Source organism: Cervus canadensis, chromosome 9, assembly GCF_019320065.1.
Source record: "Cervus canadensis isolate Bull #8, Minnesota chromosome 9, ASM1932006v1, whole genome shotgun sequence".
NCBI lineage: Eukaryota > Metazoa > Chordata > Mammalia > Artiodactyla > Cervidae > Cervus > Cervus canadensis.
This window is the reverse complement of record NC_057394.1, coordinates 73,501,737-73,526,450: the sequence shown is the minus strand read 5'-3', so window position 1 is coordinate 73,526,450 and position 24,714 is coordinate 73,501,737. Positions and strand designations below refer to the sequence as shown.

Below are 24,714 nucleotides of genomic sequence, written 5' to 3'. Positions count from 1 at the left end.
GTCAACTTTTCTTTTGTTAGATGTTTTACATCCACAGCCAAGGAAGTAAGATTAGCAGTGAGACACACACATTCTCCAGGGTGCAACATAAACATTTTTCCATGAGGGAGAGAGCGATCATGCATTTAACTTACCTTCTATGAGTTCTAACATGGACACAGTCTCAGTGCCTAACCTGACAAGAGCAAGAAGCGAAATCCCTTCTCAGCACTAAACCCAGCACCGCGGAGGGAGGAGGAGGGAAGCGGCTGGATTAGTTAAGGATGGCTAAGGCTGCTCCCAGAGCAGGCTGAATGAGATGCAGGATTCATCAGCAGATGCCTTTCCTGCGTAAGGCTGACGTCTTCCAGGCAGCAGTGGGAGGTGCGGGTTCTGTCTTAGGCTACATCAAAGGTGTCGATTAAGCCTCATGCCAACGCGGAACCACCACAACCCCCACCGCACCACGGACTCCCGGAAGCCGAGTCCTTTCAGCATGTTCCACACTGAATCACAACCAAGTGCCTCTGGGGGCAAGAGACCCAGTGACTCATATGAAAATCAAAATGACAAGACCTCTTCCGAAGCCTGGTGACTCTCTGGGAACAAGGGTAATAAGTCCACCCTCAGAAAATTCAGTGGCGAGGTACATGTTTATTGATTTTTCACACACAATGTTTGCACCAAACCTCAGGGCCCATGGATGTGGGAAGTTCCCTGTTTTGTCATCTTCTCCAAAGACCTTTAACAAATGTCACAGAGCTCATGCGGTACTAATTTCTGTTTTGCCTTTGAAATTTATTTGGTGACTCCATCGAAAACACACGCAACCACACACATTTTTTTTTTTAACAGATTGAAGTAGGAAGCCCTGAGAATGCTTTGATTTGCGTGCCTTCTCTGGTCCTGTCTTTGTTGAATGGGCCTGCTGCCTAAGCCTCCTGGCACGGCCCTGCCCAACCAGTGACTCTAACAGGAAGGGGTCTGAAACAGGCAAGGACTCAAGAACTGTGGGCAGAGGCAGAATGTACAGCTAATAAGGCAGGAGATCCCCTAGGGTTGACTGGCAAACAGGCTCTGGGAATATCATCTTTGCCCACATTCTACATCACTTTACATCTTTACATCACCCCTACGCAGACTGGGGAAAAAATGAGCAAATGGGAAAGCAAACACAGTACTTACATTTTTTACTTTTGGGACTCTAATCTTAGCCAGTGGAACATTAAAAAAAAGAAGAAAAAAAAGATAAAATGCATGCCCAGTAAAACTGATTTAGGAATAGTCAGCTTAAAACAGCAAAACAAAACAACAACAAAAAGTCTGCATCTACTAAATACTCACTATGCATGCATCTCAGCTTATCGAAGACTTATTTTCCATGGACTAGTTAATACACTCAAACCTTTTATATATATACACATATACGTATATGCAGGGCTTCCCAGGTGGCTCAGTGGTCAAGAATCCACCTGCCGATGTAGGAGACCCGGATTCCATCTCTGGGTCAGGAAGATCCCCTGGGAGGGCACAGCAACCCACTCCAGTATTCTTGCCTGGGAAATCTCATGGATGGAGGAGCCCACCTGGCTATAGCCCATGGGGTCACAAAGAGGTGGACGCCACTGAGCAGCTGAGCATGCACGCACCTATTGTCTATTTGCGCGTGTGTGCACACACACACTATTATCTCACTGAACTCTCAGGGTCACCCTGTGAGGCAAGCAGCATAAAGATGATAACGTGACCAGTGAATACAGGGTGGAGCTGAAATCTGTGTACTCTTTACCCCCACCTTCCCCTATAACACCAGCCTTCTAATCTGAAGGAAAACTACACAACTCAACCCGAAATCACAACCAAGTTTTCTGAGAGGGGGAGCACTGGGGGTTGCTCTTGACCCCCAATCACCTATGGGGTCAAGACTAGCCTACACCCTATACAGAGAGAGTAGCAGGTAGTGAAGTCAGATCCTAAGTATTAGTAGCAGTTGGCCAGGTATGTAAGGTAAGCACTCCAAGGCAAGAGGACCACCTGTTTCATGGCTGGACATGGAGGAGGGAGCAAGCGTGGCACTTTGAAGGGACCCCAACAGGTGAGCATAGCAGCAAGTGCTTATGAATGAGGATGGAGGAGGTGACAGGGGTCACATAATGCAGGGTTTTGAAATTCAAGTTAAGGAGTCTTGTTTTTATCCAAAGCACCATGAGAAGCTATTGAACAATTTAAAGCTGGAACCCAGGGGATCAGACCTGCATGTTAAAAAGTTCTGAAGAGCTCTTAAGCTGTCAAGAATGGATGAGAGGAGAACAGTAACAGGAACAGGACATCCCTTAGTCAAAAGTCCAAGTGGGAGAGACTGGGGCACATTTAAGGGTCTTGTGGTCAAAGAGATGGGGTGGCTCTATCTTGGGTAGTGCAGTGGAGGTGGAGGGAAATAGAAACATTTCAGAGAGATTTAAAAAGTAAAAACTATAGGACATGGTAATCAATTGGTGAAAAGGATTAAGGCTAGAGGATTAAAGTGACAGCTCCTCTGTCCGTGGAATTCTCCAGGCAAGTTTCCTGGAGTGGGTAGCCATTCACGTCTCCAGGGGATCTTCCCAACTCAGGCATCGAACCCAGGTCTCCAGTCTGCAGGTGGATTTTTTATTGTCTGAGCCACCAGGGAAGAAACTTAAGACTCAACATGAAAAAAAACTAAGATCAAGGTATCTGATCCATCACTTCATGGCAAATAGAAATGGAACAAGTGGAAGCAGTGACAGATTTTATTTTCTTGGGCTTCCAAATCACTGCTGACAGCAACTGCAGTCATGAAATTAAAAGACGCTCCTTGGAAGAAAAGCTATGACAAACCTAGCCAGCATATTAAGAAGCAGAGACATAACTTTGCTGACAAAGGTCCATATTAGTCAAAACTATTTGTTTTTCCTGTAGTCATGTACAGATGTGAGAGCTGGACCAGAAAGAAGGCTGAGTGCCAAAGAATTGATGTTTTTGAACTGTGGGGCTGGAGAAGACTGTTGAGAGTCCCTTGGACAGCAAGAAGATCAAACCAGTCCATCCTAAAGGAAATCAGTCCTAAATATTCACTGGAGGGACTGATGCTGAAGCTGAAGCTCCAATACTTTGGCCACCTGATGCGAAGAGCTGACTCACCAGAAAAGACCCTGATGCTGGGAAAGATTGAGGGCAAGAGGAGAAGGCAGTGGCAGAGGATGAGATGGTTAGATAGCATCACCAACTCAATGTACATGAATTTGAGCAAACTTCAGGAGATAGTGAAGAACAAGCATCATTGTATGTATCTTGATATACATGGCTGGCATAAAAAAAAGAAAAAAATTTGCATTGCAAATTGGTGTCATTTTTGCAGTGTGATATGAGGAAACTGAGGTTCAGAGAGGTAACCTATGGAAAGACAAGAAGATCAAAGGCGGGAGAGCTAGAAATGAGTCTCATTCACGTCCTACTCAAAGAACTGCATACTTTTCCTATGAGTGGCCAGCTCATCAGGACACGTCCAGGTCTATCGCTTCCTGTCTGCGAAGCTGAGAATGTATAGGCTTCTCTCTCACTGGGGCACTGGAACCTGCCTCCTTTATTTATAGCCAGTGGGCTCACAGCTTCTACTTATCTTGCCATCTCTCAGGAGGAATGAAGTTCAAGTGCCAAACAAGTCACTGACAGTGAAACATTTCTGGAACACAATCTGCTTGTAAGTTGGGATCGACCTGTCCTGTTAAGGTCAAAGTTCTGTAGAGACTCTTCCTCTTGGCCACTTAAAAAGCACCGTCAACTTCTTAAATTGGTTCTTGACCTCCAGAAAACATCATACTCCTCATCCTGCTAGGACAAGTAATTTTGTCTCATAAGTAAGGTTGACACATGTATTGAGTCCCATTGTTTTTTAATCCTGTACTACCAGAAATCCCTGAGTGCCAATTTAAAAAAAAAGGGTTTTCTCATTTATTTAATAGAACTCATTAAAATTCAACTAACAAATGGTATTACAGAGGCCTTTATTAAACAATTCATTATTTCGAATAGGAAAAATCCAACTTCATATGGTTGTTTCTAAATGGCCAAGCAGGCCCAACAATTAGTTATCTCAGTTGGAAGTCACTAACCTAGATAGCATATTAAAAAGCAGAGACATTACTTTGCCAACAAAGGTCCGTCTGGTCAAGGATATGGTTTTTCCAGTGGTCATGTATGGATGTGAGAGTTGGACTGTGAAGAAAGCTGAGTACCAAAGAACTGATGCTTTTGAACTATGGTGTTGAAGAACTCTTGAGAGTCCCTTGGACTGCAAGGAGATCCAATCAGTCCATCCTAAAGGAGATCAGTCCTGGGTGTTCATTGGAAGGACTGATGCTGAAGCTGAAACTCCAATACTTTGGCCACCTCATGCGAAGAGTTGACTCATTGGAAAAGACCCTGATGCTGGGAGGGATTGGGGGCAGGAGGAGAAGGAGACGACAGAGGATGAGATGGCTGGATGGCATCACCAACTTGATGGCAAGAGTTTTGAGTAAACTCTGGAAGTTGGTGATGGACAGGGAGGCCTGGTGTGCTGCAATTCATGGGGTTGCAAAGACTCGGACACGACTGAGCGACTGAACTGAACTGAACTGAAATGAACATCTGAATTATTAAGGACCCATCAGATCCTTTGCCTTAGATCCAGCTCTGGGTTCCTTTGCTCACATCTGTCTGGGCACATTTTAAATGCTATATGCTTTGTTCTGATTTTTACCTCCTGAATGAGAAGTGCTTAATTCTAGGTTGGATTATTCTCATAGTCTGTGATGATCAATTTCATAACTAGCCATCAAAGAGCTGTAGAAGAAATCTATGGGGCTGACTTCTACCATCTCCAGTCCATCCCCTCTTGGGGGCACCTGAGCCTAGCAAGGACACAGCAGCCTGAACTGGACACAGACCATGACTCCTCATGAAAGATCCGACCTCACCTCTTCATTATCAAAGATCGATGATCCTACTCTCCTTCACTGGAGCCATGAATTCAGGATTCTATAATCCACCATTCAGTACACGCAGCGTTCACTTACCACATGCCTGACTCTAATGGTCCCTGTTCTCCCAAAACTTACAATTGAATGTGAAAGTTACCAAAAAAAAAAAAAAAAAAATCTAGAATCAGGAAATACTTGGCTTACTTGTTCAAATTCATTGCTCCTCTTAAATGACTTTAAACTCATGTGTGTTTGAGTTTAGCAAACCCTTTGTAAACTTAAAGGATTTTTTCTCTTTACAGTTTCATTAGTAAAAGGCTTAGACAGCAAGTGAAAACCAAATGCTTGAATGTCTCAAACTGGTCTGGAAGTTAGAACACTCTCCATGCAAGACCATCTCATTACAAGGTGACTAACCTTTTGGACCTGAAAAGCTATCTTGCTGTTTCTCTATCTTCTTTTTGAACTAAGGTGGCTCATTTATTAACATTTATGCTGCTGCCCTTGCAGGCATGGGAGGAGAGAACGTGTTTGCATGCATGTAAGTCCATCTATCTGTCTGCGTGTTCAGGGGGTGGTGATTCAGGCAGGCTTCCCGGGAGATCTGGCTGCTTGCCTTAGACTTTCCCTCACTCCCTGATCATGGAGGAGGCTGTAGATACTCTAAAATATGTTTTCCCAGCCTTTGTCCATTGCCTGCCACATTATCGAGAAAGAAAAAAAAAGAAGGAAAAAGCAGATGGAGTCAACCTTAGGCAAAGACAAAACAGACAAGTGTCTGATGGGTGGGAGAACTCTTGAGAAAAATGCTTTTTCCTCGTTTCATCTTCATAGGTGCTGACTTCATAGATGAATTGGAACCCTGATTTTCTCCATCTGTCTGCATTTTCTTAAACAGGAACAGTAGGTCCAATTCAGAGGGACTGTCTTATTGGGTTAGGAAGATCCCCTGGAGGACGGAATGGCAACCCACTCCAGTATTCTTTCCTGGAGAATCCCATGGACAGAGGAGCCTGGTGGGCTACAGACTGTGGGGTCACAAAGAGTTGGACATGACTGAGCGACTAACACTTTTACCTTGTTGGGACGGTCCAGTGGTTAAGACTCTGCACTTCCACTGGAGGGGGCATGGGTTCTATCTCTGGTCAGGGAACTAAGACCCCACATGACTGGGGGCTAAGATCCCACATATCATGGGGCATGCCCTCTCCCTCAAAAGACAAAAGGACTGTCTTATCTGCTGTGGACAATGGCAAGGCAGGAGGTCAAAAAGAAACAGAGGGGTTGGAGAGAGGAACATGGCTCTGTGAATTAATTTTTTAATATTTACAAATAGGGCCTTGAACCTCAGGAGATCTAGGCAACTTGAAAAGATCCCATTGTTCCTCAACTCACTCATCCAGCCAGCATTTACTCAGTAGTGACCATGAACTTGAAGGCACTGTAGGATGCATTAAAGAACTCCTCCCTCAGAAGCCCTGACTTCGTCAAGCGACACAGCCTGTCACCTGTAGCCTGGGAGCCAAATCAGCTGTCACAAGATGGGGGAGGAGGGAGAGACCCTCAGAGAGGTCAGCTGGGCCAAACTGGGCATGTGTGCTTTTGACCAGAAGTGACAGAGGAAAGGCTTCTAGAAAGTGACAGGGACAAAGGTGGAAGAGCCCCAGGGGTTCCTGGTGGAAATTTAAATTGGTTTCCAGGCTACAGCACAAGTCCAGAGGAGACATGAGAGATACAGATGGACAGGAAGACTGTGGCCAACCCAAGACAGTTCTTCATCCTAGAATAGAGTTCAGAATTGATTTAGCAGACAGTAAGCAAAGGCAACAGGATTCCCAGGTGGTGCCAGTGGTAAGGAACCCGTCTGCCAACCCGTCTCTGCAGGAGACATAACAAGCGGAGGTTTGATCCCTGGCCCCTGGAAGAGGCATGGCAACCCACTCCAGAATTCTTGCCTGGAGAATCCCATGGACAGAGCAGCCTGGCAGGCTGCAGTCCATAGGGTTGCAAAGGGTCAGAGGCAGGGAGTGGGTCAGCGAGCTGCTCCTGCAGCTGTGAGAAATCGGTGTCCCAGGACCGCAAAGCAGGGGCCGAGAACACTGGTGACAAGTGGAAGGTGGACGAGGAGGAGAAAAGGAGTCAAAGATGCTTTCAAGGAAAGAGGAAGGAGATCTTGAATTTAACAATAAGACCGCATCATCTGGAATGCTGGTTTAAAATGATGAAAACATGTCAGTGGGGATCGCAGAAGAGGCTGGTCATTCTGAAGGAACTAGGTGATTAAAGGCACCACCAAGGAGCAGCGAGATGAGGGTCTCTGGGTGCTTAGACCCCACCCTACCAGGTACTGCAGGGCGGCCTCCCCTTGGAGTAAAGTCCGGGAGTCCGCCCCGGGGGGCAGTCCCGGAATGACCCCGGGACACAGTGCCCGCTGAAAGGGACTTTCCACAGGTCACAGCAGTGTCCTTACTGTCAAATCCTGTGTTCCCTCCAGTTCTCAACTCTACTTGCCCCCACATTAACATTTCTGGCCTCTCCTCCCTCTTGAAGCTTTCTGCCCCCTTTGACTTCCGTTCCTGCACACTCACTGTGCCCTCGCCTTTTCTAACGTGCTTTTTTTTAAAATCGAAGGATAACTGGTTTAGAGTATTGCGTTAGTTCCTGCGGTGTAGCAGCGTGAATCAGCTGTATGTGTGCATACATCCCCTCCCTCTAAGCCTCCCGCCCACCCCCCAGGTCATCACAGAGCACCGAGCTCAGCTCCCTCTGCTATTCGGCAGCTTCCCACCAGCGAGCTATTTTACACGTGTGAGTGTATATATGTCAACGCTATTTTCTCAATTCATCCCACCCTCCCTTCTCCCCCGAGCCTGGTGCCCACGAGTCTGTTCTCTAAGTCTGCGTCTCTGCTCCTGCCCTGGAAATAGGTTCATCTGTACCATTTTTCTAGATTCTACATGTATGCGTTCTATGCGTTAATACAAGGTACTTGCTTTTCTCTTTCTGACTTACTTCGCTCATGTCCTCTGATGTACCCTTATAACTGCACATGTTCCTGCAGTTCCAATCTCTCCTTGGGTTGAGGGGAGGTGCATTTTATACTTCTATTATTTAAATCACTACTATATGCCAGTGTCTCTCCAGTACATAGACAGACAGCTCAAATCTGACTTCCACACCATTCCTTCCTACCTGCCTACTGATGTTTCTGAAGTAGCTCACGTGGACGTGGCTACAATGGGACCCATCCCTCATCAATGGGCAAATCATCTCTGATCCTTCTCTTTGTCTGGCCTCACATCTGGTGAAATACTTAGTTTCATTCCCCTTTTGAAGTTTCCCACATTTTATTTTATTAAAGATGTTTTTTAAATGTAAACCATTCTTAAAATCTTTTATTGAATGTGTTACAATATTGCGTCTGTTTTATGTTTTGCTTTGTGGCCACAAGGCATGTGGGATCTCAGCTCCCCAACCAGGGACCGAACCTGCACCCCTTGAACATTGGAAGGCAAAGTCCTAACCCCTGGACCACCAGGGAGGTCCTGTCCCCCATTTTAAAAACTGTTTAAACTCTGTCCTAACAGTTTTTTTCCAGGTGGCCTCACAGAGTCTTCCTGGCCCTCGGTCCCTTCTGTGCAGCCATCCTTTCTACCCCTGTACCATTGTATATAAATTCAGGTAAATAACTAATCATGGCCTTACTAAAAGTCACCTTTTACCCCCTGATACATACAACATTGTTCTCGTGGCATAATGCATGGTGCAATCTCAGCATAACCAACTGGGCTACCACCATCTTCTCCCTCTCCTAGAATTTTATCATCCATTTCTACTGGCCTAGCAACAGCTCCTTAAATGTGCCATATGTTTCCATGCTTTTGTGCCTTAACTCTGTTTTCTCAGGTGATGATGCCCTCTGGGCCCTTCTTATCCTGGCAAGATCCTTCAAGTCCCAATTTATAAGTCTTTTTCTCTGACCCTACTAGTGAGATGTAGTCCTATGGCACTTACTACACTATTATCAGTTCAGTTCAGTCACTCAGTCGTGTCCGACTCTTTGCGACCCCATGAACCGCAGCACGCCAGGCCTCCCTGACCATCACCAACGCCCGGAGTCTACCCAAACCTATGTCCATTGAGTTGGTGATGCCATCCAGCCATCTCATCCTCTGTCGTCCCCTTCTCCTCCTGCCCCCAATCCCTCCCAGCATCAGGGTCTTTTCCAATGAGTCAACTCTTCGCATGAGGTGGCCAAAGTATTAAAGTTTCAGCTTCAACATCAGTCCTTCCAGTGAACAACCAGGACTGATCTCCTTTAGGATGGACTGGTTGGATCTCCTTGCAGTCCAAGGGACTCTCAAGAGTCTTCTCCAACACCATAGTTCAAAAGCATCAATTCTTTGGCGCTCAGCCTTCTTCACAGTCCAACTCTCACATTCATACATGGCCACTGGAAAAACCATAGCCTTGACTAGATGGACCTTTGTTGGCAAAGTAATGTCTCTGCTTTTTAATATGCTATCTAGGTTGGTCATAACTTTCCTTCCAAGGAGTAAGCGTCTTTTAATTTCATGGCTGCAATCACCATCTGCAGTGATTTTGGAGCCCAAGAAAATAAAGTCTGACACTGTTTCCACTGTTTCCCCATCTATTTGCCATAAAGTGATGGGACCAGATGCCATGACCTTAGTTTTCTGAATGTTGAGCTTTAAGCCAACTTTTTCACTCTCCTCCTTCACTTTCATCAAGAGGCTTTTTAGTTCCTCTTCACTCTCTGCCATAAGGGTGGTGTCATTTGCATATCTGAGGTTATTGCTATTTCTCCTAGCAATCTTGATTCCAGCTTATGCTTCTTCCAGCCCAGCATATTATAGTAAGTAGCATATGTGTTTGTCTCCCAACTTGAAGATAAGCATTGCAGTTTAATCACATTTGTATCCCTACAATCTAATACATGCCTGGAACACAGTTGATGTCCTGGATATATTTAATTAACATGCAGCAGTAGTGGTGAGGATTTATTAAAGCAGATGCCATAGGGTGCTGCCCCCACAGATAGCGTGTCAAGATAATGGTTCAAAGTTTCAAAGAGTATCTTTGGAAATACTCACCTGCTGAGCAGGGCGGTTGGCGGGGTGTGGGGGAGGGGCTGTTGATGAGTGCAGGGAAGGAGAATGGAAGGGGGATTCAGCTCTATAGGCAATAGAAAATTCTAAAAACACAAGGAATGAGTCATCAGCCCTCTGGATGTGCTTGCTGCATTTTGTTTTCAACAATTCTCTTGGAATGTCAAAGCAGAAAAGATCCTCTATAGAACGTATATGTCTGAAATCTCTGCACTAAAGGAAAAAGACAGCTAAAAATTAATAGCTAGCCATCTGCCTTTGATGGTGCTTGCTATAAGTTTTAAAAATTGACAAATTGGACCGGTATGCTGATTAAAATTCTCTTTGCTTCCCCAGCTTTGATCCTTATCTGCATATGTTGCATAAAATATTTTATATAACTATAAAAAAGTAAAATTTGACTAGCATAAATAAAAAAGACTTGAGGATTTCCAAAGTCACATTAAAGTAAGTTTTAAGCCTGAGAAATATGAGATAATGCTTCCATCATGGTAGAAGCTCATCAACTAAGGCACCTAGCTTTTTCTTCTTTTAAATGTTCACTCCTGCATCTCTCACATCACTGGCCCCTGGCGGGTTTCAATGCATATTGAATGAATGAATGTCTTAGACTATAAGCTTCTGGAGGGCAAGAAAGTGCATCAGTTTATGCTTGAATTGATGAGCATAAGCATCCACTGGGGACTCAGTTATGTTTGTTATGGCTTCTAAACAGAGGCAGTCACTATATAAGAAAAAAAATGGCCATCCACCTGACTGGGAATAAAACTCTAAAACAAACAAAATTCTCAAAGTTCTTATAAGGGATCTAAGAGGCCAAAATTTTGAAATCTCCAAGTTTTTAAGGAGGACTGCAGCAATGATGATTCAAGATAGGTAAACATAGCTTTCTTCTACTTTTAACATTAAGAAAACAAAATAAAGCAAAACGAAAGCTTATCCATGCTTACTGAAATTGAATGAATGCATTAAATACTCTTATTTGGAGAGAGACTTTGTTATAATTTCCCTGTGCAGATAAAGGAATTTGTTGACGAGAAATTCACCTGTAAAAGTACACATGTTGTGAGATGTCTACGTTCCAAAGAGACACATGAATAAAACTTCGATCCACACGAAATCCTCTTTATGATGCTCTTACACATTCCTGTTTCTTTAAGAAGTAAGTAAAACCAGTTTTCTCCATTTCTTTTTTTAATTAATTAATGTTTGGCTGCGCCAGGTCTTCATTGCGGCACAAGGACTTTCTCTAGTCGGGGCAAGTAGGGGCTACTCTGGCCGCGGTGCGCGGGTTTTTCACTGTGGTATGCGGGCTTCTCACTGCGGTGGCTTTCCTTGTTGTGGAGCACAGGGTCTAGGTGCACAGACCCATCGGGCTATTGAGCACAACTATAAGGCTCAGTAGCTGTAGCACATGGGTTTAGTTTCCCTGAAGCACGTGGGGTCTTTCTGGACCAGGGATTGAACCCACGTCCTCTGCATCGGCAAGCGGATTCTTCACCACTGGACCACTGGAGAAGTTTTCCCCATTTCTTAATGATACCTCATTCAGTGTTTCAGCACACAACTGTCTCGGGACTCCTTATTCTCGTTGTGTTTAGACTTCTGGTTCCTTTTTCTCCAGCTCCAATTTGCCTTCTTTGGACCCTTTCTGTTATGGAGACTAATAATAATTCAACAGCTCTGTGAATTACACTAGGTGTAAATTATGTAGGGGGCTTAACCTGTGTGCTTCTTGACCGGAGAGGCTATTTCTTTCATCTCTGCATTATTAGTGTCTAGCAAGCGCCCGACACTAGCAGGATTGAACTTGATATTTCTGAAGGTGTAAATGAACACCTTACCTTAATAAATCACCTCTAACTTCTCCTAGTCTCAAGAGGAGGAATGAGTAAGGAACAAAGAAAAGATTTACTGAGGAGTCTCATTCTTGTTCGAACATTTGACTTACAAAAGAAAGTTTCTCTCTGCTGCTGGCAAACAGCATGAAGCTGGAGTGAATCATTTCACCCCCTGGAACTGCCCCTGCCTGGGACTAACACTTAGGTTTCTACTGCAAAGGGTTATGATGTTGTAAATCTCAGTCTTAAACTAGGTACTCCATCCGTTATTTCCTGAAGATCAAAATTTTAACAAGCAGAGGTGAAGAAACAGGTATCAAGAATGGCCAGCCTGCCATGTCCAGAGCACTGGAAGCCCCAGTTGCCTGTTCTGAGCAGACACATTAGCCCTGTGACTCTGGGCCAAGCAGCTCCCCCATCCCTGACACTGCTTCCTCATTTAAAAAATAGAGTACATATTATATAACAAAGAATAATGTCTTGTCTTGCTTGTTGTTGGGAGAGGAAAATAAAGAGATTAAAGTTCTATGTTAACTCTGATGTTTCATTTAAATGTAAAGCCCAGTGCGTCCTTGGTGGTCCTGTGGCTAAGAATCTGCCTACCAATGCAGGCGACATGAATTTGATCCCTGATCCAGAAAGATCCCACGTGCAGTAGAGCAGCTAAGCCAGTGAATTGCAACTATTGAAGCCTGTGCACCTAGAGTCCCTTTTCTGCAACAAGAAGTCACCACAATGAGAAGCCTGCACAACGCAGCAGAGAGAGGCCCCCCACACCCCATAACTAGAGAAAACTCTCACACAGCAACAAAGACCCAGTGCAGCTATAGATAAATAAATACTTCTAAAAGTGTTAAAGAGATCATTAAAAAACTTTTAAAAAATAAATGCAAAGTCAACAAAACAATCACAGATGGCATTGGGACCTACAAATCTCAACTTCATGCAATGCTCCAATCTCTGTATCAGGCAGGAAGATGAAGACAGGAAGCAGAAATTTTAAAATTGAAGGAGAAACCAGTTCAAACTTTAGGTGAATGTGTAAGGAGGAAAAACAAAAATTCCTCAATGTTACAAAGTCAGGTTCAGGGTGGAAGGGGGCTGTGGGGGACATCAATGTTCCAGGAGTTTGAAAGGGAAGTTATTCACATTCCAGTCCTATAATTTATGAAAAACACCATACAGGCTATTTTAAGAAAGTTCAGATGCAGTCAATACAGAGATAATTCACTGCTCCCTTCCACGTTTTCAAGAGACAAACTTGAGTAGAGGCAGGAGTCTTAGGCTGGTTCAGTGGAGGGGACCAAGGCAGCTGATCCCCTGACATCCAGAAAGAACACTTGCCCTCAGAAGACATGGAGACACCACTGAACTTTCTAAACCCTGGGCTTAGGTCCTCGGAAAAGGGGTCCTTGAGGCAATCCATGCATTTGCGACTGGGTGTTGCTGCTCTATAAACCCTCTCAAATAAGAATCATCCAGAGGAAGGTGGGAAGATTTGGTAGCAAGTCAGAATCAAGAGACAGTCACCACATATTATAAGCTCTTACATAACCAGGAAATGATTGTATGGCATGTCTTGTAAATCATAAAGCAGGGAGTTGAAAACTATACGCATAAAAGGCTCATATTAAAACGTGATGAGTGCTTTTAATTACTTTTGACCTAGAAGTTTAAAGATACCTTGAATGAAGTGTTAATTTTTCAAGAATACATTGATTTTAGGATGGATTGGATTATGCTTTCTGAATAAAAATGATAATTCCCTGGCATGGTGTACCTATCACATATTCCAGGTGATTTCTGGTCAAATCAGCCAGGTTTTAACTGGTGGAAAAGGGATTCAGAGAAACAGCAGAAAATAGAAATGCTTGTTTGAAGCAACCTATTGGTTTTGAGGTAATGTGTCCTATGCGTTTTAAACTTCTAAAGAGAATGGTTCCAAACGTTGGCAGTGACAAATTCAAATACATCTAATACATTTGCCTATCTCCGTTTTTGAGTTTCCAGAATTACTCTTGGTAAATGATATAGTCATCTTTATTTATAAGATTATAATTAAATACATTTGTAAGATTTATATAATCTTAAGAGATGTTGAATAGTGACTCTGTGACCAGTTAATTCCAAAGTGAAACAATTTCCTGTATTCATAATTATCTTTTTAAGATTAGAGTGATGGTTCTTCTTTTTTTTCTTAACTGAAATTTTAGATTCCTTTTTTGAAATAAAATAGGCTCTTCATTATATACAAGCTTATTTTTTTCTGAGTTGTAAAAATTTTCTCCTTTTTTTTTCTCTTGGCCCTATATTACCCATGGGAGGCCCCTGTTCAGTCCTGACTGCCATGATGAGACAGACAGAAGCATGAAGACACTTCTGCATTTGTAGTGGAAACCTGAGCTGCAGACAATAACTGCTCCTGGTGTCAGGAGCCGGTCCTTGGACACGTGCACAAGAATCTGACCTGCCCACAACCTTCTGTGACCTATGGAGACAAGAAGCAGAGAGAAAAGAAATTCTTGCCCAAGCCTAAGAGCTTCTAACTGCCTACAGCTCCTAAAAACACCACCCCCAAAGGTAATAACAAAAAGTTAATAGCAATAAGTGCATATTGATTCCCTTAAAATATCTATGATATTAAGAGACGTAAGATTTTGGCTAATCGCTCATTTTCATTATTAGATACTTCCCCCTTAACCACACCTGATAAAAATTTTTTAAGTACTTTTTGAATTTTTGATTTTTTGGTCTCACCCCACTACATGTGGGATCTTAGTTCACTAACCAGGGATCGAACCCAAGACTCCTGCAATAGAGGCACAGAGTCTTAATCACCGAACCACCAGGGAAGTCCCATACCCCATGGTGTATACTAAGAGGAAGAAGAGAGGAAAGTAAAATTGTGCAGTATCAAAGTGGGTTGGATAGGGCACAAATATTGTTTTTTAATATAGGCTTTTTTTTTTAGTGGTATTGATAACGTTCCAACGAATGTGAGGCCTGTTTCTCCCTCATAGCTTTTCACGATTGTACTAAATAGCCACGATTTTAGGGAAAACGGGCTGGCTTGGCCCATCACCTCCTCTTCCTTCCTGCTCTGTGAGACTGCATCCTACAGCCCAGGTGGGTCTGATTGGAAAAAATGAGGACTGCTCTTTGGTCAAGACTGATCATCCTCCAAAGGGCTCCACTATAACCTGTGATTGATTAATAACAAGCTACCGCCCCCGAGGGGAGCTTTAACCAGCAGCCTTTCCTGTCGTCACCCCACCATTCTTGGAGTCTGCATCTGCAGGGAGGTGGCATCTCCCCAGAAGAGAGAGCCTTTCTCCAGTATCAATTTCCAGAGAAGAGGTGATCTTCAGATATAAATTCTCTCTTCTCCCGGGGGCCTGGTTCTCTGAAAGCAGGTCATCATGAGGACGCAGAAAAGGAGACTGGCAGCTGATACTCCCCTCTGCTCACTGCTACACTTCACGGCGGCCAGGGTTACAGGGTTAAAGACGGACACTGCTGCTCGGAGGCAAGCAGGGAGGCAGAAAGGAAGGCATCTTTGTTATGCCAACAGATGAAGACGAGCGGGCCTCGTCTTCCACCCTTGACAATCCAGAGTCAGTGACTTCCCATATTTATCTCTCCTTTTGTTACCCACAACCCAGGGGTTCTTAAACTTAGGTGAACATCAGAATAACCTGGAAGGCTTGTGAGAACACAGACTGCTGGGCCCCAGTTCAGGGGATGGTGATGCTGCTGGCCTAGGGACCACACTCTGGAAACCACTTCCTTACCTGTCCGTCTTCCTAAATCTGGGACTGGGATCACTTGAGCAGAACTGCCTGGAATACTGGTTAAAACAGGCTTTTGTCCTTGTCAGAATCTAGACAGTTTGGGGGTAAGAATGGCAAACTCTATACCAAGTTCCCAAACGACTCTCATGAACTTTAAACTTTTGAGTCTCATCACCTTACTCTTTAGCAAAGTCTGTCATCAGTGTTCCGTCCAGTCTAGGTGAGCTTACGACACAATAAGGGAGGAGCTCTGAGTTCATCGGAAAATAGGTGAGGCACACTCGCCCCACCTCAAGGGCCAGCTGTGTTGTGAGATGCTGTAGCCATGCTGTGGGGAGGAGACAAAGTGAAAAGAAGGTCTTGGAGGATCTGCAGGGGAAGAGTGTGCATGCGGGCATGAGAAGTCGCTTCAGTTGTATCCAACTCTTTGCAACGCTATGGACTGTGGCATGCAGCAAAGCCCCCAGGGAAAAGCACCTCTTAGAAAACCAAGGTGGACCACATGGTCTAGCTCTCCAGCCAACTAAGAGTCCCTTCTTCTAAGACTCGTTTCTGAAGTTTCAGTTTTAATTAGGAAAAAAAAAAAGATGACAGAGTCTCCACTTTTAAGCAGGGAGGCTGTAACTCACACTGGGCAGTCGTGCCTGAGGAAGGTCCTAGAGATCTTTTCCCATCCCTCTGGGACCACACTGCTGAGTGGAAGAAGGCCTCAGTGTAGACCCTAAAGGTCTTGGTCTCTATTTATAAGAGCTTCCCCGCCTGCGTTTGTGAAATCAGATGACGATCACTCTGATGTATGTATCACTTAATAATTCACATTCAACAGTTTAGAGCACTTAGTAAATAATTACCTACCATCATGAAATAAATCTTCTACCTAAGACACAGACAGACAAACTAATTCACGTCAGTTTAAGGCCCAAGAAGGACAGGGCAGAGCTGAGGCACTCATCCTATGAGTCCACATCCTGCCCCAACACCAGCCCTAGAGCCCCAGACAGACAGGAGCCGGGCCCAGAGTCACTGCCGTTACCGTGGCCCCCGGGCTGTGCTGGGGCCACAGCGGAAGTGCGCTGATCAAGAACCAGCGAACACAAACGGCAGCCAGCCAGTCACAAGTGGAACAGAAGCTTTAATGGAGGTTTCTGGAGTTGGGGGCCCTGAGCCTAAAAAAATATTTCTTTCTTTCTTTTTTTTGAGCAGAAATGATGCAAGTCGGGAGCGTACTCCTATTTGTGGGCAACTCTGGGTTTTCCGAATCTTTCATTAAGTTTTCCTGAACCCGATGTTTCTTCTTGCAGCCAACATGCTAGACTCTGGCAAATCTGTTCCCCCAGCTTACCATGTTCTAAAATTATAAACCGGAATCTGCACTCCGTTGAAACCTCACGCTCTGGGCTTTCACACACCCCCTGCTCAGCATGCGTCACAAACAAAGCAGTCGCTCTGGGCTCCTCCGCGGCCTTACCTGAGCTGGTGGAGGCCGGGGATTTGCTGCGCCGGGAAGGCCCTGGGCTCTTGGTGGTGCTCCTGCGGGACGATGAAGCTATTTTGGTGTAGGAAGTGGACTTCACCACGCGACATTCTGGGGGAAGAAGAAAGGCCACACGTCAGTAGAGGGGCACGGCGCATACCATTCGACATGTACAATAAACTTAGAAATATACAGCCTTCCTCAGTCACACGTGCTTCCTGCCAGCCCAGCACATGTCCATGACAACAGAACCAAGACGATGACCAGAAAGGGCACCTGGACGTCTCAGACATCGAGCTAAATGCAGCTGTCCCTCTGTACTCACGGAGATTTGGTTCCAGAACCACCCGCCCTGAACCACCACCAGTGGTTACTCTGGCCTGGCCAAGTGGCCCTGCAGGAGATTCCCACTTCTTAAACAAAGACAGACAAGAGTGCATATGAACAGACCAGCACAAATTCAAAGTAGACACAAGCAAGAAACAATATCAGAAGACACGATCAGAACCACCATATGAATAGCGTCTGAGAGTGTGTCTCGAGGTTTTAATTCACAAAATGGGACTTCCCTCACAGTTCAGTGGCTAAGACTTGCCACTCCCAATGCAGGGGACCCAGGCTCACTCCCTGGTCAGGGAACTAAATCCCACATGTTGCAACTAAGACCCAGCACTTCCCCCCCCCCCCAAAAAAAAATACATATATATATGCACACACAGAGATACTTAAAAAAAAAATACATACACTATGATTCTTTAAGAGAATAAAGTGTTAGTCACTGGGTTGCATCACCTCTTTGTGACCCCATGCACTGTAGCCCACTAGGCTCCTATGTCCATGGGATTTTCCAGGCAAGAATAATGGAGTGGGCTGCCATGCCCTCTCTTCCAGGGGATCTTCCCGACTCAGGAATTGAACCTGAGTCTCCACTGCAGGCAGATTCTTTACTGTCTGAGCCACCAGGGAAAGTCATGTAATTCACAAAACAGATCTTTGCACCATGTGACAAGGACATCCACTTGGCTCAAGGCTCTGTCCACACCACGGCCAACACCACCTGGAGTCTGTCCCAGCCTACAGACATTGGCCTGGCCTCTCAGAAGTACATTAGGAACTAGATTGGACAGATCTAATGCTGCCTGTCCACTGGCACGCTTCCAGTGACATTGTTACCAAGTGTTCACTCCATGCCAGGTGGTGAGCTCTTCTGGCCTGGAGGAGAACACACGTGACTTTGGAACCAGAAACGCCGACCCCCTGGTAGTGCACCATAATCTTTTAACCAACGAGGGCTTGTTTTTCTTCTGTGGACCTCATATTTGAAAAATGTTGGCTTATGAAACAAACTGCACAAGATAATAATACATTTCTCACTGTAAATCAAAACCAGGACTACAAGGAGGGCAAGATGACCAGGATTTTTTTTTCCTAGGTCGTGAACATTTAGAGGTCACATGAATTTAAAATAATAATTTAAAAAAGCCCGGCGTCTAGTTAGCAGGGATGAATGGTTAAAATAGAAAGCTACCAGATGGTGCACACTGGTAATAACACCCATCTGTGAGCCGCAAAGTGAATTAAAAAGTTGATTTTGGGGTCTGTCGCATGCTGTTTGCCACAGGTGCCAGAAATTGCTAGTTCTGGGCTCCACCTACCAGCTAGGGTTCTGGAGCAGCATAATAGAACCACTGTTACCACACTAAGTTGACATGTTTCCAGCCACCAGAAAGAAAGTGGGTATTTTTGTCAGGCGCTCAGTCTTACCAGAGCTAATGTAGGCGTTCTGTTTGATTTTCGGAGCACTGAAAAAACCCTGTGGACTCATGCCATGCTTCTATAGCTTCTATGGCTTCTCTTGAACTCATTTTCCACCATATTATTAATCTATCAAAAGGGTTCATTTATTCATTTGCCTCCCCATCCCCTACTCCCTTGGTGGTGGTTTAGTCGCTAAGTTGTATCTGACTCTTGCGACCCCATGGACTGTAGCCCACCAGGCTCCTCTGTCCATGGGATTCTCCAGGCAAGAATACTAGGGTGGGTTGCCATTTCCTTCTCCAGGGGATCTTCCCGACCCAGGGATCAAACCCGGGTCTCTTGCACTGCAGGCAGATTCTTTACTGACTGAGCTACCAGGGGTACCACCTAGTCCTGGCATATTTAAAAGCATATAATAGCTGCTCAATAAATACTGGCCCCCGTTGTTACTCATCTTGTTACCGCCTGTGTGAACTCAACTATTATTTGCTAGAATGATCCAACCTCTCATTTTACAGACAAGGCAAGTGAGACTCTGAGGGTCTAAATGGTCTGCAATGGAATCCCAGTCTCCCGGATCCTCACAACCCCAGGATCTGGTGCAGTGGCCTGTTTCATTGTGAGTAAAGGTTGGAAAATTAACAGTGACCATGGACAGGGCAGATGGACAAGTGGGTGGTGGTGGATAATGGGAAGGAAGGCAAGCAACCCATTCTCATATCAACATTAAATTAAAATTTAATTACTAAAGCTGGGAGTCTGTCAAGATGCTTACTGCATCAAAAAAAAAAAAAAAAAAGAAATAAGGAACTCTCTTTCAAAAATGGAATTATAGGAAATAATCGTTTGGGAGATCATGGAGTCTGAAAGACAATTACAAATCTCAGGCCACTTGCCTTCAGGACAAGAGCGAAGCTTCCTGAGTCCTACAGGGAGATTAGCATAATCCTGAAAGGCTAGGGCTGAATAACAGAAAGCAGACACTCAACAAGGATAGTAACTGCATCCTCCGCCACCACCCAGGGTCAAAATAAAACCAACTGAAGACACTTGCAGCACCGCCATAAATTAGAGAAAAAAAAGAAAAAATACAAAGGACTCCAATCATCTTTCCCATTACAGTTTAGATTTTAATTACTTTAAATGGAAGTGGTATTTTATGATGGTGAAAGATGTCATGGAGAAGGACAAATGCTTCATTACTTTAGAGAGAATGCCAAAATCTCTGTCAGCTTAAAAGCACAATTTAGAAAGCTTGTGAATAATATGATCTAAATGGCCAGTAAAGTACAAAACTTTATTTGTTCTCATGAAGGCCATTTTCACAGTGTCTGGCAAGGAAGCAAATAGCACCCTCCCCTCTCTGCTGGGGTCATTTGCCTCTGGGGTCAATCACTTCATTCTGATATTTTTGGCATCTTCCTATTAAGAGGGATGCATTTTGTTTGGCTGTGGGGACACTTCTTGAGGAGTATGAGATTGAAGGGCTTTAGGTAAGCCACTTGAAAGAAGCTTCAGGACAGTAATTTCTCTTGCCACTGATGGTCACACCTTACCCAAGTACAGAAAATCAGATGAAATACATTAACTGGGTCTCTGTGACTGGACCTCCCATAGCAAGCAAGTAAGCAAGCAAAGTCTGATTAAATCTCTGCTTCAGAAAGTCGCTATAATCATAGCTCTGTGAGGGGGAGAGTACCATTCTCCATATGGCCTGTACTAACGTTAGCTTTACAGATGTTCCCATAATTTGGTAAGAGAGGTTAGGACACTTCCCACCTTCACCCGGGACCCCTACTCATGAAACAGGTGCTCTGTGATGCCAGGATGTGAATGCAGAGGGAGGAAACTGGGGAAGGAATACACCCTTCGGCCCCATTCCCAGTGGCATGAGAACCACCCCTCCTCCCACCCCGCAGAGCAGATTCTCCCCCAACTCAGAAATAGTTGGGAAGTGTAGGCTGATGTGTAACGAAGGGTGCTAGAGAACAGGAACAATTCCAGAACTCCATCACTGGCATCAGCAGCTGACCTGAGCTCACATAGCCGAGACGCTCATGCATTCAACAGAGCCTGATAGTATCTTTTGGAGAACCGTGAAGGACAAGGTGATGTCCCCTCAATGCCTAGGCAGCCTTACTGACATGCTGCAAACTGGCTAGAGAATATCCTCTAAACAAGAGATTTCTTTACTCCTCTAAGCTCTTTGTAAAGCCAGCAGATTAAAATCACTGTCAGGCAGAGACCTCTCAGTGATCACTACTCTAAATTCAGTTGTCCATGAGATGGGCACATTCATTTGGAAGCATCTGTTACCAGCAGTAGATGCTCTGTGCTTTCTTGCCCATCCTGGTAACAAAGACAGGCTCCCTGCTAAACTTGGCAAAGGTACAAAGCTTCCAAATGGAACAGTATAGCTCAGCTGGTAAAGAATCCACCTGCAATGCAGGGGACCCTGCTTCGATTCCTGGGTCGGGAAGATCCCCTGGAGAAGGGAACAGCCACCCACTCCGGTATTCTATACAGTCCATGGGGTCACAAAGAGTCGAACAGGACTGAGTGACTTTCACTTTCTTTTACTTCCTCTCCGTGGCTACATGCCAGAGAGTCAGGGAGACCATTTAGTTCTAGAGACTTTTGACAAATATGGCACAAGTTCAGTGACCAACAGAGAAAACCTGCAATTCTGGCTGTCTAACTGTCCAGCAAAAGTACCTTTTACATGTTCAGATGCTCTGGGTTGGAATGACCCATCTGAGAATACCACGGTTATAAATGGTTACCCATTCAAAGCTGTCCTCAATTCATGAATATCCTCCCCTCCTGTCTTGGTGAGGGGCTGGCCAGAATCTTTCTGGTGCACCTCCAGGGCCTGGGGTATTCACCACCTTCTGGATCAGCCTTCTGGCTGTTGAAGCTCTGACCATCCTGCTTAGCCTCCAACTTTCAGTGTGGATGAGCTGGAAGACCATTCCTGGTGTGACTGACGGCTCAAGTTTACTTCCTATAGAAACATAATGATTTTCATACTTTAGGGCAGTCTTTTGAAGTGAAATGGCTCAGTCGTATCCAACTCTTTGAGACCCCATGGACAGTAGCCTGCACCAGGCTCCTCCGTCCATGGGGTTTTCCTGGCAAGAATACTGGAGTGGGTTGCCATTTCCTTCTCCAGGGGATCTTCCCGACCCAGGGGTCAAACCTGGGTCTCCCGCATTGTAGGCAGACGCTTTACCATCTGAGCCACAAATGTTGGCTCCTAGGAACTCCTTGGTGGTCCAGTGGTTATGACTCCGCAGGGTTTACGTTCAATCCCTGGAAGGGGAACTAAGATCCTGAAAGCCTCGCGGCAAGGCAAAAGAAAACAAGCAAAAGATTCCACAAAGGCAGGCTCCTGCAGGAAGGGCCGATCTGCTGAATTTCCCTGGTGGGGATGAAGGCTCTGAGAACTGAGGCCCATTCTCTTTTTTCTGCACCACTCAGGTTCAGTCAGTTCTCACACCGCAGTGAGAACTCCCATTCCTACTGATGGCGGGGTTTGGAACCAGCGTTCCAAAGCTCCAAATGCAGCAGGTCTTGGCATAAAAGCAGTGGAGACAGAAATACCCTAAACCATAGTTTTTCTAAAAAATAAAATCTGTAGCAGATTGGACTGGAAGCAAAGGTGTCAGCTGGAGTGGCTTCACTGGAGAATAAAGTCCCAGAAACTGAGATTTTTTTAAAAGCACCTTCTAAAAATATATCTCTGTGTGTCTAAACCCAGCGCCTAGCCTGGCCCACCACAACCCTCAGAAGCCCCAGCTCAGAATGGCAGGTGGCACACACGTGTTCCTGCGTGATGCTGCGTGGCTGCCGGCTGTGAAACCAATAGGAATCAGCTCTGGAGCACTTGCTAGCTGGGTGTTGACCCTTCGATGACATCTAGAGGATGCTTTCTGGCGCTGGCATGCTCTGTCCTGACATCTCGGGAGTCACCACTCAGATCTACTGTTTTAATTGTGTGAGCGAGTCTCTTCCCCAAATACTTTTTTTTTTTCCTCCTGAGAGTCAAGTAAGAAGTAATTTTCCCTGCATAACAGCTGAGTGTCATCTGGTGCCTAGAGACGGCCTGGTAGCCCAGGTTCCTGCTGTCTCGTCTGTCACCCTGAGTGTTCTTCTCCACGGAGTCCCAGCCCGTTCCTCGTACCATCTTCAAGTTTCAGCCCTGGGGAAAAGAGAAAAAGAGGAAGTCTTCCGAACACGAAACAGGAAAGGCTGCCGTGTGCCTCGCCGCACCAGATCTTTCCTTCCTGATGCGAATCTGGGTCTTTCCTTTTTGCCACATCAGCTGTGCTGTTCAGTGCCAGGCGCTAGTGGACTCCCTGCTTGCTACCCACTCGATTCCGGCAGCGTCTCCCTGGCTGTGACGACCAGAACATGTCTCCACACGTTGCCACAGCCCCTGGCTGAGAACCACTTCTGGATCTCTCCACTAGCCACGTTCCCAACGGTCTTCAATAAATTCTTCAATTCTTCCTTGAGGGCATTAACGAAGCCATCACCAACCACCTGCCCGGGGGCCTAAACAATGCACTTTGCACATTCTTTCCATAGATTGGGTCAACATGACCATGCCCTCCTTGAGGGGATCTTCTCCACCTAGGGATCAAACCTGCGTCTCTTATGTCTCCTGCATTGGCAGGCGGGTTCTTTACCACTAGCGCCACCTGGGAAGCCCCAAAACAATGCATTCTGCACATTCTTTCTGTAGATTTGGCCAACATGGATTCATAGTTTCAGGTATCTGTGGATCCGCTGCAGAGAAGATAACGTGACTGGCAATGTTGTAAGTCTTCCAGTTGTTTGTTAAAATCAGATCAGCACGCACTGCTTTGCCGTCTCTGAGAACACAGTGACATGGGACCCTGAAACACTCTTGGCTTCTTAGTTGAGAGTTTGGAAAATGGAAGAACTCTGAAATCAAGGTGCTACAGAGCCACCACAGTCCCTTCGAAGGTTCTAGAAAAGAACCCTGGCCTTGCCGCCGCCTCTTCCTGGTGGCTCCAGGTGTTCCCTGGCTCACGTCCGCATCATGGAGACCTCTGCCCACATCTTCACGTGGACTTTCCCTCAGTGTGTCTGTGTCAAAACCTTTTGCCTCCTTCTTAGGCTGGTATTTGTGACGGCATTTCAGGTTTGCCTGGAAGATCAAGATAATCTCCTCATCTCAGGATCCTTCACTTAATTATATCTGCAGAGAAGCTTTTTCTAAGTTAGGGAACATTTCAGTCAGTCAGTTCAGTTGCTCAGTCGTGTCTGACTCTTTGCGACCCCATAGACTGCAGCACGCCAGGCTTCCCTGTCCATCGCCAACTCCCTGAGTTTGCTCAAACTCATGTCCATCGAGTCGGTGTTGCCATCCAACCATCTCATCCTTTCTCGTCCCCTTCTCCTCCTGCCTTCAATCTTTCCCAGCATCAGGGTCTTTTCCAAGGAGTCAGTTCTTTGCATCAGGTAGCCAAAGGATTGGAGTTTCAGTTTCAGCACTAGTCCTTCCAATGAATATTCGGGACTCATTTCCTTTAGAATTGACTGGTTGGATCTCCTTGCAGTCCAAGGGACTCTCACGAATCTTCTCCAACACCACAGTTCAAAAGCATCAATTCTTTGGTGCTCAGCTTTCTTTATGGTCCATTTACAAGGGACCATAAAGAAAGGGAACATTTACAAGTTGACATTCTTGGGTGGTCATTCAACCTACTACAGTGTATCGCAACTTTAGGA

The 24,714-nt window shown here is 45.3% G+C and overlaps 1 protein-coding gene across 8 annotated transcripts in view; it reads right to left on the bottom strand.

Annotated features, from left to right (window-relative positions):
- The window catches only part of DCLK1 (doublecortin like kinase 1), a 335,842-nt gene that overhangs the window by 83,196 nt on the left and 227,932 nt on the right, over positions 1 to 24,714 (bottom strand). For 6 of the 8 annotated variants that reach the window (XM_043477420.1, XM_043477419.1, XM_043477422.1 and 3 more), the window contains exon 5: positions 17,191 to 17,307. In XM_043477420.1, coding sequence (XP_043333355.1) covers positions 17,191 to 17,307 — 117 coding nt within the window. Of the gene's footprint in view, positions 1 to 134; positions 1,463 to 17,190; positions 17,308 to 24,714 lie in introns of those variants that run through there. The other 2 variants (XM_043477424.1, XM_043477423.1) reach the window with 2 other exon arrangements.